At 42.8% G+C, this 24,621-nt stretch overlaps 1 protein-coding gene across 1 annotated transcript; it reads left to right on the top strand.

Moving 5' to 3' along the window:
- The first annotated feature begins 363 nt into the window (after window positions 1-363).
- FXN (frataxin) lies at window positions 364-14,664 on the top strand. The gene is made up of 5 exons (XM_074166512.1): window positions 364-495; window positions 2,249-2,331; window positions 3,708-3,828; window positions 7,295-7,392; window positions 10,755-14,664. The coding sequence occupies exons 1-5, from the start codon at window positions 364-366 to the stop codon at window positions 10,906-10,908; spliced, it is 588 nt and encodes a 195-aa protein (XP_074022613.1). The 3' UTR covers window positions 10,909-14,664.
- Window positions 14,665-24,621: the final 9,957 nt, after the last annotated feature.

Raw genomic sequence — 24,621 nt, 5'->3', positions numbered from 1 at the left:
CTCGGGGCGCCTTGTGGGAGACGAGCAAAGGGCCCGCACGGCCCCTCACAGACACCTCGCCACCCCTGACCCGCCGAGGCCCGGGAAAAACCCGGCCCGCCTGGGCCTCTCTCCTCCGCCCGCTCAGGGAAAAGCGTCCCCCTGCTCGGGCCCGGCGGGGGGCTGCTCCGCCCCTTCAGCACCGGCCCTCTGCCGCCGCCCCGCCCAGCCCTCACCGCGGGCTGGCTGAGACCCGACCCGGGGCGGCCCGGCCCGACCTTGCGCTGCTCCCTGTGGCGCCGGCGGAGGGCAGTAGCGGCCGCCTCTGGTTCCCCGGCAGGGGGCTGGCTCCTCCCCGCCCGCTTCCGTCCGAGGAGCGGCGGCATGTGGAGGCCGGGGTCGGCCGGGGCGGTGCGGGCCGCGCGGCGGGCGGCGGCGGCGGCGGGGCGGCGGCGGAGCGGAGGCCCTGTGGGCTCCCCGCTGGCGGGGACAGCTGCCGCCGGCCGCGGCCTTACGGTGAGACTGAGGCGGGCGGGCGTTCCGCGGAGGCGCGGCCTGCGCCGCAGGGAGGGGAGGAGGAGGCGAGCCGGCAGCGCTGCCGCTGCTCGGGGGCGGGCGGCGCGGCCGCGGGCCGGGCTCCTGGGGACGGCTGGCGGCGTGTCCTCAGCCGGCGGCGGGGCAGCCGGGCCTCCCGGCGGGACGGCCAACAGCGGGGCGCGTCAGCCCGCTCTGGCCCGGGGAAGGCCTCTCTCGCGCCGCGTCGCCCCCGGGCGGGCGGGCGGGCGGTGTGGGGACGGAGCGCGGGGGCCCGGCGGCAGCTGCCGCGGCCTTCATGAGCGCCAAAGCGTGGGGCCAGCGGCCTGGGTGGTTGGCAGCCCTCGCAGGTAGCGCCGTGCTGCGCGGTAGGAACGGCAGGAGCGAGGGCTGGCCCCAGGCTCTGTCCCCCCCGCAACGCCCCCCGGAGCTACTCCACGAACGTCTCCAGAGGCGGGAGAGAGGGGCGGCGGCGGCCTTGGCGCGGGGTTTGGCGTGTGGAGGGGCGGCAGGGCTGTGTGCGGGCCCCGGGTGGGCAGCCTCCCGTCACAAATGGAGTGTGAGCACACTGATGGGGATGCAGCTTCTCAGTCTGGCCAGAACCTGGACGTAATTACGGCCTCATAGCTTTTGATCCTAAGTGTGTATTGGAGAAGTGCTAAAGGGTGCGATCAAAAACGTAGAGGCATCGGTGTGTATTTTGTCAGCCTGTATCGACAAGGACTTTGCTGTTCTCTGTCCTTTTTGTCTGTGTCATTGCTTTGGACTGACAGACCAGTTCATGTGTAATGCCTGAGGTAGGTGTCAAAGCATATGCAGAGAGATGGGTTTGTGTTTGGCTTCCGTGTGTGCTTGAAGAAGGCCTATCATAGTTCCTTTTTAATGCCACTTGCTTTTCAGCTCACTCCGTTCTCAAGACCTTGTGCAAGTATACAAAAAGCAATCAAGAATGCTATCTTACTATTCATCCAAAACCATACACCTTCACAGCCCACGTTAAGAAGAAAATGCTATCTTTCTGTCTTGGTGGAAAGCAAAAGTGCTTCTCTGTTAGAGTAGGAGATCAGCTTTATCCATGCTGATGTATTGCTGCCCCCAAAGGGGTTGCCTATTTTGCTCTCGTGTCTTCTATTGCCAGTGTGTGGATACAGCTTTTCTGTAATTTTGATTTGGCTTTTTAAAGCTGCTTTTTTTTTCCTAAAACAGAAAAGAAATTAGAAATGAAACAGTTTGTTTTACAGAAGAGATCTGGAATGTGAAGTGTGATGTTAGCTGTGTTGTAAGTAAGGAGGATTCAGGGCTTCTGTTTATTTCAGTTGAATATATTTATGGCTTCTGACAGAGGGACTCAAGTTGTTGATACGGACAAGCATCAGAGTAGTGGATACTTGTGAAAATCTTGGCCTAAGCTAGTTTTCTGAAGTTGCTCAGTAATTCTGTGGTAGAGCAATAGAAAAGAAAATAGTTCTTTTCTTTTCTAGTTCACTATTCTATGAATAAATTTTTTTCATTAATTTTTATCAGAAGACAAGGATATGCTAGATTGCCTCAATCATGCAAGGATTAAAGCTGCATAATTATTTCCATATTAGCTCTGTGGTATAGATTATGAATATTTTACATGGGGGATGGAAAGGTCCTAAAGGATCTAATTAATTTATGTGGTAAATATGTAATCTATAATTCTTTGTGTTTTAACTTGTAATTCCATTTTACTTATGCTTATTTTCAACAGCAATTACAATATGCTTCAGAGTTGAAGAGCAAGACTGTTCAGTTCATTAATTTAAGAAATGTAGGAACTCTGAATGACACAAGGTAAATTTTATTTGGGATATTCATATGAAAATATCATGTCTGCATTTTAGAATACTTTCTAGATATGGTAAGACTGTCAAACTAAAGTAATGATGTGATGATGTAAAGGAAAAGTACAGTTTTAGCAAAAAGCGTTTGGGGTGAATTTGGGAAGTCACTTATCAAATGATTCATGTACCTAAATGTAGGTGTCTAGCACCGTTTCACATATATCAGGGTACAAGAAATTTCTGCTCACACAGAGAGGAGTTGACACAAGAGACTGCCAGAGACTTCTCCCCTTCTGATGCAGCAGTTGGAGGCCCAGTGAAGGATTGTGCAGATGTCTGAAATGGCTCTTACCATTAAGTACTCGAACTGCACCCTGAACCAGTACATGAATCCTGCCTAATCCTAAGGCTTTCCGTTCTCCACACCCCTAGGCATTTCTGTGGCATCCCTGACATAACTGCCATAGAGTGTATTTCAGTAACTCGCGAGCAAGAAACTTTTTTAAAAAATTATGTTCTGTGTCATCAGTTGACAGATACTGAGTCATCGTAGTTCACAGTAACTGTTGTATTGCCATACCCATTAGCAAAAACTGAAATGATTTCACTGAACTGTCTGTTGTGAGAGATACCCACTTACACACTCAGTTAGAAGATGACATTGACACGGATGCAAAAACTTATGTGATTTAATTTTATTTGGTTAATTAAACTGATGTAGACTTTGTTCCCTATAATAACTTTTTCTATTTATTTAAAGACAGTAACAGAAGCAGTCTTACAAGTGCTGTAAGCCTTACATAAAGGCTACAAGGGTGCTTTAAGACTCTCTGAAGAAGGTATTTCTATGTGTTAGTTCATAAGCACACTTTAAATAACATCTAATTACCGAGCTGTGTTGATAATTCCAGTTGACAAGTCAAATGCTGTACATAGACATGGCATGTGATATTGATTTCTAAACGTCTCAGAGCTATAGTGAGGTAACTTAAGAGTCAGTTGACGTGGGCTTCTAAGCAGCAGATGCTTGTCTGTCTTTGTAGAGTTCAAAACTAATTAATTCATGCACAAAGTCCTTTTATGAAAATTATTCTGAAATATGATATCTAACTCTGTCGGCTTAGTACACAGGGGTCACTGTATCTAAGGAAAGAAGTACATGTTCCTCAGTTAAGAGATCTCTACTACCAAAATTTCAAAATTCCACCTCCATTTGTGAGTTGGATTGTTACCTACATTGCCTTAAGAAGAATGACTACTTGTTTTATATGATTGTTTCATGGTTACTGTTTCCTCCAAGGTCATGGTCTTGCTCTGTTTTTATTATAGGAAGAATACTGTCTTCCATGTTTTTCTCTTTATTATGGGCTTGTTTGTAATTTGTAGCTCTTTAGATGAGACCACTTATGAAAAACTGGCTGAAGAAACACTGGACTCCCTAGCAGATTTCTTTGAGGACCTGACTGATAAGCCTTTTACCCCAGAAGATTATGATGTCTCTTTAGGGGTATGTTTTAAATATTCTACTGCCACTGTAATTCTCATAGATTTTTTTTTTTTTCCTTTGAAGGAGAATTTTAAGTTAGTCACCTTTGGTTCAACACTTAAAATACAAAGAGTTTTTACAGCTTTATTGTGAAAATATGCCTATTTTTACTGACTGGAGCAGCTATTCTGGTAAAAAGCAACACTTGTTCATGCTGTTGTATAATTTGAGGATTTAAAATGTTTAGTGTATAGAGAAAGACATAATATAGACTAATAAATGAGCACAAGAGGACACAGAAACTGGTTTCTAATTTCACAGTGGTCTATAAATTTTTCTAAACACTCGTAGACCTCTGGCATCAGCAGTCAGTTCCCTCGTGGTGAATACTATGAGAGGCCTACATGGCATAGTACATGTATGTACATCACATGTAACTGGTAGAGCAGTTTCTTTGATTGCCCTGAATACTGAGAAGCAGCATTTGTCTTGACCAGGTAGAGAATGTTTGTCCTGGCTTTACTGATGACAGGCTGTAGTGGAGAAAAGCAACAAGAGGATGTGGTGTTTGGAAAAGTGGGACCAGACCATTTTTGCAGAGAAGGCTACTGTCACAGGAAACGTTAAGTGGCTGCTAGCCTGATAATTGGAGCCTACAATAGTAGGTCAGCCACTCAGATTCTTTAACAGGAGTGACAGACTCAGATTAAAAATATCCATTCTATTTCTATAGGGAATTTCTTATTTTTGTATACAATTACTGAAGTGGTTCATATGTTACAGCCCTCTACGTGGCTTGGAGGAGAGTGTGGTGTCTCCCTACACTGCCGTCTGCAACATGGGTCTTTCACTACTGCATGTTTTTTGAGGTTACATAACTGCTGCTCCCTCTTCATGTGTTACCACAAGGAGGTTGGTTTTTACTAGCCCGGTCAGTTAAGGTTTTATGCTCAGGGACAATGAGGCAGATGGTTTGGGTTGCACTGTGCCAAAAAAAGGAAGTAAAAATCAAAACCCTGTAGTTTTCAGACTTGCTTCTGTGTGACTTTGTCATCATAATGTTCATTCTTTATTTCTTATAGCTGGCATAGAAAATAACTTACTGTTAGTAGGAGTCTGCAGTTGCCCTTAGCAAATACTATTTGTTGCTTTAATTAAGTATGTAGTTAATGTTATAGATAATTGCTTTTCACCAAAAAAGCATTGTTTAACCATTGCTATTCAGTATGTTTTAGCATATCAATGCCTATTAACTGGATTTAAAGATTTTAGGACAAAAGTTAGTAAAAATATTATAATTTACCTCTTTAATATTCTTAGATACTTCATTACATGAAGTTGATGAGACACCTTATGTCAGAATTTTATCTCCAGTGGATTGTGTTTGACATTGACTCACTGTGAGGCTTGAAAGTCATTATTTTTATTTCCATATTAATTTTTACCAGTGCTCCTTTGTTGCATAGACTGTATGATGACATCTTTCTGTTAAGAGCTATAGGTTAAATAGTCCCAAGTTTACCAATGCTAATTCCAAACAAACAAGGCTAGTGCTACAGCAAGCCACAAGGTGGCGAACGTGATAAAGGTCTGTTATGCCTATGACTTCTGCACTTGATTTCTTCACCCAATTTTTATCTTCGTGGAAAAAAGAAAAAATCTCTTTCGAAGAATGTTCTTGTTACCAAGAGCTAACAAACATTCATCCAGAAGTACAAAAGTCATGCAGTAGTATTCCTTAAAATATGGTAAAAATACCTTGCAATTTAAATTCTTAAAAACTCAAGTTGTATTTTCTAGTGTTTCAAAAGTATTGCAAAATGTATGGGAAAACATTTTAAACACAGCATTAGAAGTTAACCTTTATTTAATTTGCAGTGGCAGAGCAACAGCATTCTCCAACAGCTGACACACAATGTAAGCAATAGTATAAATTTTTTGTTAACTCTTTGGAAACCTATTTGCTTACAGTGTTTCTGTAGCATACAGCATAACATCATGGTGAATACTTAAAATGGCACTAAAGAGCACATAGAAGGGTAGTGGAACCTTTGTATCGCTGTTCAGACCTAATCCCCCAACCTGCTCTTATTCTGCTGTATCTCTACAGATCTGAGACTGCTGAGATACAGGGAAGTTTGAGTTCTGACAATCAGAGGAGTAGCTTGTTCTTGTCCTTTGCACTAAGCTAATATTCAATTAGCGTAACTGGCAGGAGAACCTGATGGTAATATTAATGAGGGCAGCCTTTTATTTTTATTTTATTGATCATAGATATAAGTCACTTATCAAGCACAGAAACAGCATGGAAACTAAGGTTAAAAAATCAGACCTTGAGAGTATTATTTCATAGAAGAGTATCCTTGAGATATGTCAGAAACCGTTAACACTGAGTTATTTTGTAGGGGGAGGGAAGCTCTAAGCTGCTCAGAGTGCTGCAGAGTAAGTTTGCAGGTAGTGGGTACTCAAAAGAATTGTTTTCCCCACGGTAACTGTATATACATAGCAAATAGCCCTAGCAATGGTAGTAGCTCTAGTGATATCTTCTGACTAAAGCATGAAAAGTGTGATTCCCTTAAAGAAACCTTGTTGTGCTATGGGGCATGAAGTATTTGAGAAACTGCAGCTTAAATGTGATTAGCCTATTACCTGAGTCATCAAAGAGCATTCTGTAGAGATACCCTTTTAATTAGCATAATTCAGATTGACTGTAGGTTAACTCTAGTCCAAGCAGTGGTGTTCTTTTAAAGTTAGGACAGAAATATTTTTGTCAGACTGACGTATGCTTTTCAGATGCACTTGTGAAAATGTCAGAGAATTGTGAATCATGTTGTCAGGAAGAAACGTGAGTAAGAAAGAAAATAATGCTCAGTAGGATAGTGGTCTAAAGCTGGCATAATTAAACCAGACCTCATGGAGTTTAGAAGTGGAACATTTTTGAGGTATGATTCAGGATGTAGGCACTTCATCAGAATTACTGGAGAAAGAATCCTGTTTATTCACTAGGAAACTATTACAGTTTCTTAAGAAAAGTTAGGTAAAATCGTATGGCTCAGGAACCTAGCAATGACAGATAAGGCTTCTTGACTCTGAAGCACACCAGTTCTGCATTATTAATGAATAGAAAATGTTGTTATTGGATGATGTTTTAATTGTTGCAAAATGAATTAGCATTCCTTTCAGGATAACAGGTCAAAGCTCAAGATTGTTATTTAAGTAGCGCCACTGTGAATGGTGCAAATACACTAAATCTGACCAGGAGGTTTAAAGTCTAAGTCAGATTCAAAGATATGTAGCTTGTCCTAGGTATTAATACAAGTTTTTGATACCTAATGATCATTCTTCCAAGCTCCTGTTTTTTGGGGAAGTAGCTGGGGATATGATACTGGTATGTAAGTTTCTGTTTATCCACTGCAAATGATATAATTCTTGTCAAGTAACAGGATGCAAATTTTTAACTTCTCACTTGTTTTCTTTGTGTTTTAAGAGTGGAGTTCTAACAGTTAAATTAGGTGGAGACATGGGAACGTATGTAATCAATAAGCAAACACCAAACCGGCAGATTTGGCTGTCCTCACCCACTAGGTAAGTTAAGTGTAAGTTAGTTATATGATGTCTGCAGACTGGGTGGAAATGTATTTCACCTGTTTTGTAGCACGGCACGGACTATGTAATATCCTTTTCAGAAGTAGTTCTTTTACTCAGTATATCCTCAAAACATGATATAATCTAAATGTTTGGTAGTAATTTGTTACAGAGGTTTGAGGCATGGTGCAGTACGCTGGCACTACGTACACTAAATTAATCCAGGAAATGTGTAATACAGAATTTTCATACCCTGTTCTGGTCCAAAACCACCATCTACGGGAATATAGCCTAATCAGAAAAAATAAATAGCCGTGATTAAAAAAAAAACCAAACCAAACAAAGCTTCTGTTGGAAAAAGAGTGATGATGATGTTATGATCTAAACCTCTCTTTGTATTTAAACAGGGTGGCTCCTTCCCCTTTAAGCTTGTGGGATTTCCTGCCTTAATGTTTATGTGCTCTCCCACTGGTTGTTTTTGTCAAGCATCTGCACTTTATGGGAGCCTTGGCTAGCTGTTCCCTCTGCCTTCTCTAATGCTGTGGTTTGATCCATTCCAGGTTTTCTGGTTGGTTTCAGCAGGGAGGGCAGCCAGATATGTGGGAAAATGCTGTAGCTGTTTCCCCACCAAACCTTGTATTCTGTGCCACTGTCCTGGGGAAAGAATTGAGGGAGCCGGTCAGTGTTGGAGTGTTCCTGGTGAGGGAGCCAGCTAGCTGGAAAGTCCAAGCACACTCCCAGTGACTGTGCAGGCCTATCTCTTGAGCACTGTTCAGAAAGAATGTGTCGATTGCAAACCAGGGAATGGTTTTGCAGTAGTAGAATTCTGTAGCAGGGTTTGTGTTGGGGAAAAGAAAAAAAAAAAAAAGCACAGTGGAATTTAAGATTTTAAGAGAAGCAATTTTAAAAGACGTAAAATTTACCTCAAGAAAATTCTAACTGCTTCAGTGTTCTTATGTATCGCCTGGTGAACAGCATACTAGGCTAGTAATTTTTTTTTCTACTAACTGCTCTCCTACCCTAGAATCCTTTTATTAATAAAGTAATTTACTTAACAGGTACATGACTTGCTAAAACACAGGCCTAGCAAGCTAACAAACCTTTTTGTTTAGACAGATGCTGGCTGTGTGTCAGAATTCATTCATTCCATGTATTTTGCAACAAGCATAATTTCTGAACCTTGATTCTGCTTAGGATGACGATAATATTTTTGTGTCACTGACACAAAGGTTTCATCTGTTTAAAAACCAAAATTCAGAGAATTTGTATCTATTTGGAACCAACTCTAGTTGATCTAAGACATACATGCTCCAGAATACACAAGGAAAGAGATAAACTTGAAAATTCTCTGACGGTATTTTTCATCATCTGTGATGAAAAGTGGTTCTCCGACAAACAGTAGGTTTTGTGCTTCCTGAACTGCTATTATGGTAAACAGTGGTATTTCCTGAAATACCATGTTGCATGTTCACTTACTTCCTAACTTCTGAAAAGCAACTCCACTGAATGCTATACAATCTGGAGTGATGTCCTTCTTAAGGGCAGTATGCTAGGAAGTGAAAGAAGCAAATGCTGCTTGCATTGAATATTATATTTGGGAAATTTGTACAGAAAATGTAGAATTTTCAGTCTTTAAGAACACATCCGGAGGGAGACAAATTCTTAAGATGTGAGAGACATTTACTTGAATTTTTTTGACCTTCTGTTTGCTACTGTGTATCTACACACCAAAGTGAACTTAAGCTTGTGTTTGTAAAGCTTTACTTAGTTGACAATTTAAAAAAAGGGGTGGGTGCAACGTGGCAGCAGTATGATTGCAATAATTTGTAGCTACATTGCAAAATGTAGTTTCTTTGAAAAGACTTTTCAACCTTACATAGCATCTCTTAATAATAGCTTAATGTGATATTTTAATTCTTCCCTTTTGCTGCTTGAAAATTTATGCACACTTTCCATGAGAAATATATTTAGTTTGTATTTTACTTTGTGGGTATTTTATAGAATTCACAAGATCCTTGTTTAAATTATTAATTTAAATGAAAAAAGATCACATTTGTACAGTATTTTGGAGATTCGGAGAACTGTGGACGTGATTCATATGCTAAACATATCGCTGATATTTACTGTGTAGCATTTAAAAACAGTTCAAGTAACTTGCGTGTTTCTTTGTCATTGGTGATTAAATGGCCTGTCTTAGCCTGATTTCGGTGAATGGCTGCATCCCATTCTGTCATTCTCTAGGTGCAGGACAGGATAAACATATGCTTGTGGTGCAAAGACAAAGGAGTGAGAAATGCATAGTAAAGTAACTGGAGCACGTAATGTCGATTCCAAATAGTTACCAGTTCACGTACAGCAAGTGAGGGTTCAGTGGAAGTGACTTTGATTTGTGTTTGCATTTGTGGCTTCTCATAGTTTTAGTGGTTGGAAAGTTCTTCGTTTGAATGTTGCGAGTAATACAGGATATTCAAGGTTCAGATTAGTGTTTATGTTTGTAGAGAACCTGCAGATTGCTCTTGTGTATATATAGGATAGTCTGTTTTCTAGCAGACCTTGCGCATGGATTGTCTGACTTCCAAGCATTTTGTCCTCCGAGTTCAAGCATAAGACTGATGGTTTGTCTGTTTATCCCAGACGACCGTTTCATTCCTTTCTCTTTGCTTAGTTTCTCTAGCTGACATTAACAGCAGTGAGTGCCTTTCAATCATTCTCCTGTTTCCGATGAGAATTGGGTGGATAGAAAGGTCTGGAATAGAACCTGGGTGTTCAGGTTTCTTTCTTCATTCTTAATGGAGGCCTGAAAAATCAAGCCAACGACTATACAATAGCACAGAGGAAAAGAGCATTTTAAATAGAAATCTCCCACATGCCAGTATAATTTGCTTTCAGCTGGTAAATTCTTTTGTTGCATCTAAAAAGCAAGTGAGAATGATGATCTGTGTTCTGCTGTGCTTAGAATATCTGCACGTGACTGCTGCAAGAACTAATCAATACCATTAATTCAGCATTATAAAAATATCCCATGTAATATTTGTGTCAAAGAAAATAACACGGGGGAGGGAAGAAAGGGAGTAACGGAACAAACTGGGGAAATCAGTGCCAAAAGCAAGATGGGGAAGGAGCTCGTGTCCGCTGGGAGTGACTGATACATCTTGTCACCTTTCAGATATATCTATTGGATGGCTTGGCAGTTCCTGGCAGATCTGGCCTTTTCTGCTCCACTTCCCCAGACTGCCCACCAGTCCTCCTCCACGCTGTCTGTTCCTTTTCCTGGGCGCTCTCTGGGGTACATTAAAAATACAAGCTTCCAGCAGCTCCCCATGAATAATCTGTACTTACACGGTGTGTGTTTTGTTTTCTAGTGGGCCCAAGCGCTATGACTGGACTGGACGGAACTGGGTGTATTCTCATGACAGAGTATCCCTTCATGAACTACTATCAAAAGAATTTTCAACAGCGTTAAAAACTAAATTGGATTTGTCCTGCTTAATATATTCTGGGAAAGAAGATACTTGATGATGTGCTACCTCATGGAAGTTTAAAGACTCTAACCACAAGCCAAGCCCTTCCTTGCTTTCTGAAGTACCTGAGCTTAATTCTCTTGTTGTTTTTTCTAGACTTCAGTACGTTCTGCAACAAAAATGAAAATAATATATTTTTCTCTAGTGCTCAGTCTTTGGGTTTCTGTATCACTGCTTGAATCTGTGTCCATGTAGTACAGGTAGTCGCGTTTGCCCTTCCTGTTCCTGCATTTCTTACTTTCTTACTGCAGAAGTCAGTCATGGATTCTTGCTGTCTGTAGTCTTGTTTGGATGTAACGATTGACCCACCTGGTGACTTCTGACCAGTGCACAAACACTAAACTTCTTTTGATGAGACATTCATGCAAACCAGGAAATGCCTGTGAATCGCATGGACCTAAGTTGTGGTACTGCGAGTGCATTGCATTGAAATTTGTGGATATTGCAAGTGAATAATGTATCGCAGTCAAATACAATACATCATAAATGAAATGACTGTGGCAGGTAGAAACTTTTCATTTTGTGCAATGCATGTAATAAGAGTCTTTCTCTCAGTATTGCAGAACTTGCTCTTTCCTCCAAATTCTAAATTCTAAAATCTGTTTTCTTTCACATTAGGATTTTTTTTTTTTTGAGCTAAACTTTAAATTACTTAGAGGCCTGTGTGGCTGTAAGCATCATATGGAACTGGAAAGGCTTGTATGCAATGTTTAAGCTGTGCAGCAGTGTCTTTGCAAACACTTCATTCTATTATTGTGGATTTCTCTTTCTGTTCCCTTTTGTTCTTCAAAGGGTAAAAATACATAATTTATTGACTTTATTGACCTTTTTTTTTTTTTAGTTGAGCAAAATTAATATCCTCTCATGGTAGCAAAAATTTGCACTAGTTTTATTCCGCTGCATTTCTTGAGTGGGCTTAGATTATCTTTTTTTCACCATGATACAATAAGGCTGGCCTTAGTACTGTGCTGATGCAGAAACTTTTGCCTTTTTGCTTCTTTGAATTGGGTATGGTACTTAGGCTGGTGCAGCTGTGTTTTTTACGCTATTAAAAAAAGAGAATGAAATAAATTATATAAAAAATCCAGAGATTTTAAACCAAAAAGCTTTAAAAGAAATCATGATCTGCAAGAAGAACACTTCAACCCTTGCACTGTTGTATTACTACCAGTGGTGTTTCTTAATTGGCTATAGAATGGGAGCACAAAGTTGTTGACTAATTCTTAAGGAAACAGCTCTTTTAAATAGTTTATCAGTATATGAAAATATACACAGTGCAAACTATTTTTCTTCTTGGTTCCTCTGACATTTGTGGTTAGTTTGGCATGATTCTCTGGCTAGCTAGAATTATTACAGATGTGATTAATTTTGTGACTGAAAAACAATAGCTATATAGTATTGTTGCCCAGTATTTGCATTTAAAGTATCAGCATTGTTACCTGCTGTTTCCCACCCTTAGAGAGTAACATTACACTGGAAGCTGCTCTTGGTTAATTGTGCAGGCTTTTTGCATGTTTTTCAATCAAAAAATATTACTGAAATTTCAACTCTACTGGATGAGGTAAATACAATGACTGCCAACTCTCATGAGTACAAGAGTAAAAGATGCTTTTTTTCTTTAACAAAGGAAAGCTAAAAGTAGAACATCTTTTTACTGTTTTGAATTTAGAACACTGAAAATAATTTACAGCATATGGAAAATGATAGTATTTAGCTCAATCTCCTAGTAGTTCAAATAGCTACTTAAACATATTTGTATAGATGTTAAATGACTTAATATTTAAATCAAGGATACTTACTCCTGGTTCTTCCTTTGCCTGATCACATACAGCTTGTGTAATTATTTTTCTGACTTGACTTTTCCAAAAATTATTTTCTTAAGTAGTTTGCATGCAGCATATTCGCTAACATGCATCTGGTTCATGTTCGAAGGCTCACTCTCCATTCTCTTGCATCTGGTGCAAATGTTTATACCGAGTTGCCTGTGGGATTCTTCATTCATTATGTAAAGGTGTGATTTCAGGCCATGATGATAAAGCTAAAGACTGCAGACATGCGTGTTGTTTTGAGTTGTGTTCCTTAAAACACTTACCAGAAAGACTCTGTTCAAAATTTGGCCAATCGGGGTGGATTTTGTAAGAGCACTTCAGTTTTCACACTTGACGTGCCTTGCCCTTTATCCATAATGCTACTGCTATTTATGCAAACAGTTTCCTGGTTTTAGGTATCTTGAGTAACAAATGGATTCAGTCTTACTCGCGAAGATAAAGCATGTCAGCAAGTTGGAATGACTTTTATCTGAGTGTACAAAATGAATCATAGGACGTGACTCATTTTCTTGCCCTAATACACACATCGAATTCTAAGTAAGGGCAAGGACTCCATCAGCCGTCGTGCTCGTACAGCGGAGGCACAGGACAAGCTCTGATCCTAATGTCAGACTTTGCATATTGCCCCCAAACAAATAACTCCTCCATGCTGGCTTTTTTTCACTTCCGTAACTTACTTGAATAAGCAGAGTGTTCTGTGGTTACACACCTGGCGTCGTGTCAATAGTTTCTTGCTTCACCTCTCCCAAAAGAAATGGCCGAAGGAAAATCCTTTGGTAAACACCACGGACAGTTGGTATCGATAAGAACCGTCACGTTACTGGCAGCATTTATCTCACGAGACAGTTGCTCCATCTTCAGTGAAGGAAAACACACAGACTACTCCTGAAAGAGGATTATTAGCATTTGTAGCTGTGCTGGATGGTCAGACTTGGCAGAGAGAGCGGTGTGTGTTGGGTTTTTTTAGGCATGCCAGAGTCTTCACCAGCTAATCACTCTTTCTGATGATTGTATGTTTCTGCTTCTGGCCTAGCATGTCTAACCTTGCTAAAATTCATTGTTCCCTGTGTGCCAGCGAGTTCTGTGGAAGTCTCGATTGATTCACGCCGTCAAGCTAAGCTTACAGCAGTCTGCGTTGGTCACAAAACACTACCTTTGTTTGACAGGGGTTGTGCGCCTAAATGCTTGTCAGGTGTCTGTTGGCTTGTTTTCCTTTTCCTTGTGATAATTTTCCTCTTCCCTGAAAGACTGTTCCATGTGATAAAATTGTCCCATCTTGTTTCCTTAAAATCCCCAAAGTCTTTTAGCAGCTTCAGTAAGTGGGGTAAAGACCTGTCCTGAAGAGGTGGTAGCCAAATAAGGGAGGGGGGATTAGCAGGGATGTTTGTGTTTGATTACTTTCAGCTTCTGGTTAATGGTTGAACTCTCTGATTGTGCTCACCAGCTCTGGAATGTGTGGGAGTCCCGAGAAGGAAGGCGGAGGCTTTCCAGAATACCTGGAAGAACATTCAAAATAGAAAAGGAAGCACGGGAGGGGCAGAAGCAAAGGCTATCAGGAAGAGATTAACTTTGCCCAACGGCTGATGTCGTTGGAAGGGCAAGGAAAGACTAGGGGCAAGCCGCATCGTGGTGTGGCCCCTTAGGGGATGGTATTTTAAATTTACTGCACACCACTACTTGTAACTGTAACCAATCAAACATGTTCCAGTCCATTTTGCTATTGAGATTATTTTCATTTTATTTAACTGCTGTTTAAAGATAAGAAAAAGTTGTTTGGAGTTGTGTCCCCCTCTGTCCCAAATTGTCTTTTGTGTAAATTGTACTGTTGGCAGTCCTAGAACAGAGACAAGATTCATGACCTCTCTCAAAGGAGATGGCCAGCAGAGGCTGTTCCGCTGAGGGCAGAATAAACAGAGCTATGAACAAGTAAGAAAGTGTTTGGTTTATTTAAACTCCTATTAATTACAAACTTTTTTTGGAGTTCAAATTAAGGAAAAACAGTCCAGTTTAGATAAGGAAACAATAGATGCTTAAAAGAAGCCATATAGTGCTATTGCCCTCTCCAATTTGCTGAATTGTTTTTAAAATTGTTTGTGTCATGGTAATTACGCTAAGTGATCCGTATTACAATTGAGTAATTTTATAAGGATTGTTAGTTTCCAGTTGTATGGTCTTCTGCTAGCCATCGATGTTCTCTACTGTGCTACTGAAAAAAAAAAAAAAAAAAAAAAGAAAAAACCAAAACAAAACAGGAATACATTAAACACGTCAATAGTATTACTCCTCTTCACAGCATGTTAGAACCATTAACCAAGCATCATAAGGCCACTATTACACAAGTAGCTTCAGAAAGAAAGGAAAATATTCAGACAGCTAACAGATGAGGTTTTTAAACATCCATTAAGGAAACAGGCACCCAGCACGGTGTAAACCAAATAATCTGACGCATACCTGGAAGTAAGACTAAATTTCCACTCCTCTTCAGTGCCTTGATTCTGCCTAAACGCAATAGTGTTTCATGTTCTGGTCGCTGAGCCTGCCTATAGCTGACAGAAAACATCAAGTTACTGAATCAGTCATTTTTTTGGGTTTTTTTTGGTCGGTTCTGCTGTTTGGGGCTCTTAGGCTGCAACGGTCACTCGAAAACTACTGTATGCACACGAGTGTTAATTATTAACTGCAGCTGCGAGCAGGTTTTTTTCAGTACAACGTGTGCATGCAGTTTCGTATTTGCCGTCAATAAAATAGGCTCTTTCGGTGCCTCCTTCCAAAGTCCAGCGCCTTCATGAGGAACACTGTTTGCCTTCTTTATCTTAATTTCTGTATGAGGCACACTGCACAAACATCATCTGCGCCTAACGAAGGAAGAAGCCAACCTGACTGGGGCGCGCTGTGGGAATGCAGAACACTTAGCATCTGTTGAGAAGAATCATCTGCCCTTTCTCAACCGGCAACCAACAGCAAACTTGTAAGTAGATTTTGTTTCACAGGCCTGACGTGGGGGGAGCGTACCGCTTAATTGTGGAGGGGCTTGGATGGGGTTTAACCGCCCGCCCGCCCGAGAGAGCGGATAAGGAATTGCTGGTGACATAGGGCACTTCACAATGCAGAAGAAACATGACTCCAAAGAATCCTGCCGGGGCTGTTTGGCCTTGCCTGTCTCATCTGGGCTGCAGGACACCAGTGATGCTGGAAAGCTGATACCTGTGGAATGCCACCAGCCTGAAGCGCAGTTCCTTCCCCTTTGGGCAAGTTGAGGTTTTGGGGACAGCATCGGTAGGGCTTGCAGAGCGAGGCTGCGTCTTCTGGCCTGGACGTGGGGCGGATCTGCCTCCTGCTAATCTTGGGTGTTTCAGCCGTGGGTCCCGGCTGCCCAGCGCCCCCGGAGCACACCAGTAAAGCCCAGTGAGCTCGGGCGTAGCTTTTCCGTGATAAAAGGCGGGGGGGGGGAAGCAGATTCCGAGGCGTAGGTGGAAAGCCGCACCGCGGTTTTTCAAAGCTGTTCCAGAGGTCTTCCAGCTAGAAAACCTTGGACGGGCAATAATCCCAAATTCCGTTGAAGTAAAGGGGAAAAAAACCGCGCAAATGGGGGCCGGGGTGGCAGCGCACACCGAGGGCTCAGGCGGCGGCACATCGGCTCCCCCCTTCGGGCATCGCCAGGCGGGGAAGGCAGGGCCGGGGGGGGGCAGAGCCGGTTCCCCCCCCCCCCCCTCCCGGGAGACGGGACGGGCTGAGAAAAGCCGGGGGCCGGGGCGGCCCCGCCGCGGTGACTCAGCGGCGCAGAGTAACCGGGCTGCAACCGGTATTTCCTGTTCCCCCGCCCGCCGCCGCGCGGGGGGGGGGGGGCCGGGGGGAGCGGGGCGAAGTCACCCCTGAACTTGGGGGGGGGCGAGCAGCAGCCGCTGGGGGAGCCGCTGCTGTGAGGGGGAGGGGGGGGCTCTGCCCGCTCCCCGCTCCGTCCTCCTGCCGGCCCTCCCCTCCGCCGCCCCACCTGGGGGCGAGGCCGGCACCTGCGGCGGGAGCCGCCCCCGCCCGCAGGAAATCGCCCGACTCGGCGTGGAGCGGACCCGGCCCCGCGCTCGGGACTCGCCGTGGCAGGGCAGGGCTGAGGGTAGGGCAGGGCGCGCAGCCCCAGCGCCGGGCCGCCTCCCGGCACCTCCGCGCACACCGCCGGACGCCGCCGCACCGGCGCTACCTCCCTGAGCAGGCGAGTATCCCCGCGGGGGGCGGGCTGGGCTGGCCCCGGCTCCCCCCACACACACTCCTCGGGCAGGTGCGGCCCTCGCCGCCCCCCGCCCGGCGCTGCCGCTGGCTCCGCTCCCCGGGGCCGCGCCGCGGGGAAGAGCTGCGCGACTTCTCCCTCTCCCTCCTTTGTGTGCTTGGGGCTTTTCCACCCCCCTCCCCGCTTCGTTCCTCGGGCGCACTTTGCCGCCTCTGCCGGCGGGAGCTGCGCGCCCCCCCCCCCGCGGGGAGCCCTGCGGCTCCGCTCCCGCCGCCGCCGCGCACCTGGGGCGAGCCTGCCTCGGGTCGGGGATCGGCTTTTCCCTAACGGGATTAGGCGGCTCTCGGTGACTTTTTCCGCGCTAAGCACTTTGCGGGAGAGCGCGATACTGCGTGGGAAGCGGGGGAGATGTCACCGGTGAACGAGGGGCTTGTTTACCCGCTTTTTTTCCCGGTGGGAGAGGCGGCTCTCCCGGCGGCGGGGGGTTTCGGGCTGCCTTTGTTACAGGGCAGAATTCCTGACATCTTTATGTTGGCACATCCCGAGTGGATTCCAGCCGTGCCTCGGGCTTTGGCTAACTGGGTCAGGGGAAGTTTCAAGTTAGCAGGGAACCGTAAAACAAAGGAACAGGCGGCTCCAGGAGCCGGAGGCTCGATTGCCCTCTTAAAGCGCCTTGGCATCGGCCTTGTTTGTGGCGCTGGAGCCCAGGTACGGTGGGTCCGCACCGTGGGGCGTCAGGGTTGAGCTACCAGTGGCATGCTGGCCTTGCTTTATCAGGCAGCTCTGCCCGTACCTTCCCCCTGCTTGAAACCTGTTTCCTCTGTGTGTTTTTCCAAGATGAAAAAAGTACGCGCTGTCTGAACACACTTGGGTGAAAGTCCTGCACTCTTCTTTCACGTTGGTTATCTGAAAACTTTTCGTAGCTCCACTGTTGCTTTCTAATGGCTACTCACTTAGAACAGCTGGAATCTCTGAATAATCTGCTCCTTGGCTTCGATTGCTGAACTGGTGTCGAGTCCAACAGCTAGGGTCGTATCTGAGAGCTCTCGGCCCCCACAGCTGCGTTCCAGCAGAGGCCACCAGAAATCTGTGCTGCTTTAACCTTTGGATGTCATAATTATCAAAGCAATGTGGTTTGAAACAAATTAAAATGACTTAGCTTTTCTTTTGCTCCGCAAGATTTTATTGTAAAGGTTTAGGACTGTAATTCAGCTGTGGTTCAGAGAAAAGAAAATGAAAACAAACGTGTGCTATGACTGATAAAATCACTTCTTTTGTTTCTGGAGCATTCCTAGACTAAGGATCCATCTGTAAGCAATGACCTTTGTCAGGATCCCTGAGAGGTGCTGGAAAGCATGGGAAGTTTGCTTGCGGCAATTAATATTCACTGATAGCTCATCAGGCCGCTTGAAGAGACTTTGAAATGCTTTGCGTGTAGTAAGCACGTGTGTGCCATTCAGACGTGGTCAGTAAGATTTATATTTAGTATAACCTACTGCTTATGAGGGCTTTCATCAGGCTTCTGAGGAACCTTTCTGCATGTATTTGACTTTTAGGCGAGTTTACTGTTATAATTGCTTCCAGACTGTTATATGCAAACAGCTTCTTATGCACTGAACATGGCATTCAAGTAGCGGCAGCGACTGCCCTTCCTTCTGCCCAGGGAAGGGACTGTGGATTGGGTAAGCGGCGTCAAACTTCCGCTGCTTTCTGCCTTGCCCTGTATCACAGTATCAGTCACCGCAACTGTGCTTAGTGCCCCTCCGTTGGGGTTTTGTGAAACTAAAGATGAGTATTGCGAATTATGCAGTGTGGGGTTAGGATGATCCCAATACTTTGCATGAACTATAATCTCAACAGAGCTCTTCAGAATGAAGCATCAAAGTAATTAAGTGTCTGATACTTTTTTGATTGCTTAATCCTCCCTTTCCTGGTTCAGTGTCTTCTAAGGACAACCAGGAAATCTTTCTTAGTGATTAAAATAATGTTTAAGCACTGACATGGTTCACAAAATGGGATGTGTTGTACCTTTATAAAACCTAGATGCTTAAAAGCTTCAGAAAGTTCCTGGATCATAGTAATCCTCAACTGGGGACTGGCCTAATATCCCAGAACTACTTCAAAGCTGCTTTTAACTTAGGGCAAATTTAGATGATAGCATTTGTGTGTGTGTGTGTATATGTTTTAACAGTTACCAACATTGTCTGTCGCCAGAACTTCCATGTAGGGTAAAGGAAATCTCTTGTTACAAGACTGTTCTCTCTTAATTGCTGACATAACAGTATTTACCTTCTCAAGGACGGTGTAACTTTTTTCGTGGCTTGGCTGCACCAGTTTCGTCCTATTTTAGTAATCCTGGAACCAGCCATTCTATTAACAGGGGAAGGAAAGCGCTGGCATGGTACATAGCTATGGTTTGGTGAGGTTACAGGTTTTTCAAGTCTGGTTTATTTTCAAACGGGTATGAAAATGCTCATTGCTCACAAAAAAATGAATTTATTAAATCTGACAGTTGATCCTTGACATCAGATGCATAAGGCCTGTGAATCTTAATCCCAAATTGCAGTGAATTTCTGTGAACTTTGTCTCATTTTTTAGGAGTTCTTCTAATCTATTCGCAAAACAAACATTTATGGCAATAAGGATATAGGGTGTAATTTTTAGGCCTGTCTTCTTATATATGGACCTTGCTGTAGTGAAGAGTGTTTGCAAACGGTGAGTTACAAACAAAGATTGCAGCACCGAAGTACAACTGGTTTTGCGTGGCCATGCTGACATACGCACACCAGTGCACACCGTCTTTCACAGTTAAAGGTTTAGTTTCAGTCCCTGTGACCAAGTGCTCCACATTGTTTGGGAATCCCCAGAGAATTATTCGGGCTTAATTTCTGCACAGATTTCTCTCCCAGATGCTTTTGTCAAAATAGAGCTGTTCAACCACAGGGTGCTTTTTCTCAATTATTTTTGTACTCTTCCTCAGGAAGAGCAGCACTGGTTTAGATCCTTATGTCTGCTCCCTTGTAGAGTGTGCTTACTTCTTGTCCCCAGAGTCTTTGGTGCCTTCTGTTGCCCTTTAATGGTCTCTTTACCAGTGCTAGGCCTGCATTTAACAATAGAGGGCTGAGAGGTTTTTTTACTTAAGTATTACGTAACTAACGCAGGTACTGACTGCAGTATGGGAATTAAACAGCTTCCTGCAGCAGTAAAGACCACTCCAGGTCATTTCACGACTTAAAATCATTAACGTTTGGGTTCTTTTTCAGTTGTTTTGTTATTGTTGGTTTTTGTTTTCTTTTAAAACAGGTAATTGCTTTTTGAAAGTGTATGTTGCTAGGGAATATTGTAGATTTCTGTTTCAAATGAGAGTGCAGACTGGGGCAACTCCTTTCTGCCCTGCATTAGATGCCCCTTGCAGTTGTGAATGTATTTAGGCTGTTTGTGGCCCAAGCCTAGTAATGACAGAATGAACTGTGGGAGCTCTCTCTGGTATCTTGTACAGCATCTACCTTGGTGTGTATTCATCAGCTGCAGGCTTTGTTTTTAGGAAACATGAGCTACCCAAGCCTTCCTGAATTTAGGTCAGCACCATCATTGTGTATCTGAGTGTTGGAACCTCAGAAAACCATGGTTCCTAATCTAGGGAAAAAATGAAAGTCATTAGAGCTGTATTTTCACATTAAGAGGGAAAATGACAAGATAAAAATACTGTGTGGTGTAATAGTAGGGCCAACAAGAAGCGTGCAAGGAAAACTGTACGCCCCCTTTTGTTCTGATTTTTCCCAATGCCTGCTCCCTTTCTGTGCTGTTGTCTTTGCTTCTGTTTTGCACCAGCAACCCAGAACTGCTTTTGAGAAACTTCTTTTTATTTCTTAAAGGTATGCTGGTTATCTTGGCTGCGGTCTATATGCATGTGAAATGTCAGATTTAGGATGGTGGGTTAGGTGTGGATATGTTTTCTTTAAGCTAGGCATGAGTTCAGATGTTTTGGACCAGTTTGGATTTTTCTTCAGATTGGCTCAATAATACCCCTTCCAAACGCATTTTGCACTTACTCTACCACGACAAACTAATTCTTTAACATCAGCCCGCATTGTATTGATAAACTGAGCCTGAACTCAACAATGTTTGGCTTGGTCCTACACCAAGGTTTCACCTATTTGTTCAAGCTATTTATTATTTGCTTTGCCCCTGTTAGTTTTGGGTTTGGGGTTTTGGTTTTTGTTGTGGGTTTTGGGGTTTTTTGGGGGGGGGAAGATTGAGACATCAGAGAAAACCCATGAATCTTTCCTGCATGCACTGTTAACAGCAAGGCTGTCTGCAGTCTGGTTTGCTCTCTCTCTTCTAACATCTGCTTCATCATCTAGCTCTGCTTAATAGCCAGCAGATTTGACTGCTGGTGTCTCTAGCCTCCTTAGCACAACTTTGTATAAGCTGATTCTGAGAATCTCCAGGAACATATGGACTGTTCAGGCAAGGGACGATCTCTAAGGAGGAGCCAAAAGCGACTGCAATCAGTGAAGCTGTGTGAAAGAAGTTTCCAGGTCCTCCTCTTCCTCCCCGTGAAACCATTCCCACCCCCAGTCTGATCCTTGATGCTCCTTTGCCTCAAGATTGTTTCAACGGGTCAAGCTTTACAGATACATTGATTGTTTTTTCAAGCCGTTTATTAGGTATATGGCCCAAACAAAATAGATGTATGTTGTGGAAGTTAACAATTGTATGTCGTAGTTATTCTTGTCATCAGAGAAAAAGCATGTAGGAAAAGACCTTTGTTTCTTTGCTCTCTGCATGAGAGAATTCTTTGGTCTGTAGGTGTTACAGTGACTTTTGTTGAGAGATGAGAAAAAATAATTTTGTCTCTTTCCAAAGATGGAAAGTAATTTGTGGCTACATTGGGCAATGGCTTCCTCCTTTGTAGTTGGATCTGAAGTGACCGAAGTTGTGATCATGCTTCTGTCATCAGTTTTTACGTGAAGTATGCTCTACATCTAATTAAGGGAGTATGACTCTTCATCTGTCAAGGATTAAAGCAAAAGGAAGCTTTTGCTTTGATGTCATAAATGTTTCTTTAATGCAGAAAAGAACTTCTGTCATTCTTTCCCCGTTCCCTGAAATATGTCTTACTTTCCAAACCATCCACTGCAATTGAGTCTACAATTTTTACAGTGTGAATGAAAATAAGCAAATTTAAGAACTGCTTTTGTACAAGTCATCTGTAGAATTTCAGCCGGGTGGAAATCGCTGCCCCAAGACTGAAACTTCCCCCTAAAGTTTCAGCTAAGAAAGCACAGAAAAGAGTAGAGGACTTCAAACAGATGAAGAAAAGCTAGCAGTTTTCATGGAGTGCTCTTTCCTTAAAGCCAGCGTAGGTTGGTAATGCTATGACAAGTGCTCCAAGCCTTTTGGTACATGGCCACAATGCAGCATATCGGTTTGATGGAAATGTGTGTTACTGGATTTTCTTTGTTTTGTAAACTGATTAGTAATTAATGTGAGAGATCCACAGGGAGAAGGTTAGCAGAGAATGCAAATACAGTGAATAAGCAAAGAATCTTTTTAGCTGAGCTGTGAGGTGGTTTTTTGCTGTTATCTTTTTGGATATGGCTGAGGAACACCAATTCCTGCAGATGACACAAATATTTTTCTTAACATCTTAATTCTTAGTTATGCTTGTTCACTTGTGCATTCCCGGTTAGGAAAAATGTGCTGTGTTCTTTCCAATAAAACTTGGTGCTCATTCTTCCTGAAAAAATACAAAGACAGAAGAAGGGGAGTGGGTGATAACTCCCCAACAGGAAACAATGGATGAAGGTATGTTTTAGACCTTTTGTTTGCTCTACAAAAGCCATCCTTCACTAACAATGGATGTGCTAGCAGCTTTGAGTTTCTGTTTTCAAATAAAGGAAGTTGATAAACTATGACTCAGTCTTACTACCTCTAGATACACAGAGATTTCATGAACCATTTGGCCAAAAGCAGTACTTGGGAGTAACTTGTGTTTATTTTGTGAGCTGGCTTCTCTGTGCACAAGGCTAGTGTGGAGCATCTGTTCTAGTCAGAATTAATTGGCTTTGCCCAAAGAGACAAAAGATGGACTAGAGCTATGCTAAATTTTTTATTTTGGACTTTGCATAGGAGTCTGGCTTTAAGAAGCACTTTTGGGAAGTTTTTGTAAGAGCTGTTTCTTAGATCTATAAGGGGAAAATTTAGGGTTTAAAAAAAATTGTTAAGGGGGACCCAGAAAGAAGTATCAAAACTTCTTAGAAGAAATTGTGGTAATACTGATGTTGCTAACAAAACCGACTTTGAAGAAAGACTGGTTATCAAAATGTTTCTGTGTTTAAATAAAAATTGAATATTGTTATTGACTGCTACAGTTGAAAGGTTCTTAAAAACTGGAATGGTCAAAAAACTGCCGAGTTCTTATCTTGTCTTTTTCTAGTCTATGCTGCCTTTGCAATAGAGCTACCAAAGCAGCTCAAGCAAAGCAGAAGTCAAGCTGTATGCAGGCGTAATGAGTTAGAAGTGCTTGCAGACTTCTAGTAGTACTACACTTTCCTAAGATTTTTAATACTTTATATACAGATGTTTGAAGTTGTAGTTAAGACCTGGAGAAGTAATTCTTTGCTTAATTTAATTTCTGTGTTTTTAATATGTTAATTAACTTTCTTAATACATCATGAATTTTCAGACTGCGTGTTCCTCACATATCAGCATGCAACTAGGAAGGTGAAAACTAAATTTTTCCCTCTGACATTGTTTGCAGTCGGAGTCCTCGAATCTAAAAAATGCTTAATTTTATTCTCCTTTTCTAAGATCAGTCCCACAGATTACTATTCAATAATGACTTGAGAGAGTTCAGTGTGTGCATGTGTTAACATAACCTACAAATTTGGCTGAATATTAAACACCAAATACAGGTAACACAGGACTGTAAGTAATATAGGGCCTGGCAATGATTATACAAATCTTGTTGTTAAAAGCTGAGTATCTTACACCCTAAGTAATGAAAACCTGTGGTTTTCATCTTAGCAGTTTCTAAATAAGTAGCGTGCAGTATGACGTCACCCCAACAGAAATATAGCCGTGTCTACTAATGCCAGGGAATAACTAAAATGCACAGTTTACAAAAGGAGTTGTGGCTGAAATCTTCAGTCTTTTCCTCCCATCTGTTCTTTTTTACATTTTTACCTATATTACTGCATAAATACATAATATTGATATAATACATATAATTATATATAAAGCATTCGTATCTTACTATCTTAATATCTAAGTCGCATTACAACAACATTTCCTTAGTTGTTTTGCAATCAAGTACATCTCTCTTAATACTGCAATTTGATAGTGCTGCAGCATTTCCAAAATGTCATTGTTACTTCAACAGGTACATCTGTCTCCACCTTTGTAGTTAGCACCTGAGGTCTTTGGCACGCACGGTTACTTACCTCATGGCTAGAACAATTTTGACATGGAAGGTGGCTCCTGGCATCGTGTGAGGCACATTTGAATGACTAGAAGGTATCATAATGGGAGACTTTAGCTTGCTTAATTCCATACAAGTCACGTAAGGAATTGTTTCTCCATGCCTTTTCTGAACAGATCAGATAAATCCCTTATAACACTTCCAATGTAAGGAGCTTCCTGGTCCTGAGAA

Source organism: Numenius arquata, chromosome Z (genome assembly GCF_964106895.1).
Source record: "Numenius arquata chromosome Z, bNumArq3.hap1.1, whole genome shotgun sequence".
Taxonomy (NCBI): Eukaryota; Metazoa; Chordata; class Aves; order Charadriiformes; family Scolopacidae; genus Numenius; species Numenius arquata.
The sequence above is the reverse complement of the archived record's forward strand: the minus strand, read 5'-3'. Positions and strand labels throughout refer to the sequence as shown.

Excerpts from the sequence above, each read along its gene's own strand:
- FXN (XM_074166512.1), top strand. The coding sequence starts at position 364 with ATGTGGAGGCCGGGGTCGGCCGGGGCGGTGCGGGCCGCGCGGCGGGCG. Across the intron at positions 2,332-3,707 it reads GGAACTCTGAATGACACAAG|CTCTTTAGATGAGACCACTT; the intron begins GTAAATTTTATT and ends TGTAATTTGTAG. Across the intron at positions 3,829-7,294 it reads ATTATGATGTCTCTTTAGGG|AGTGGAGTTCTAACAGTTAA; the intron begins GTATGTTTTAAA and ends TTGTGTTTTAAG.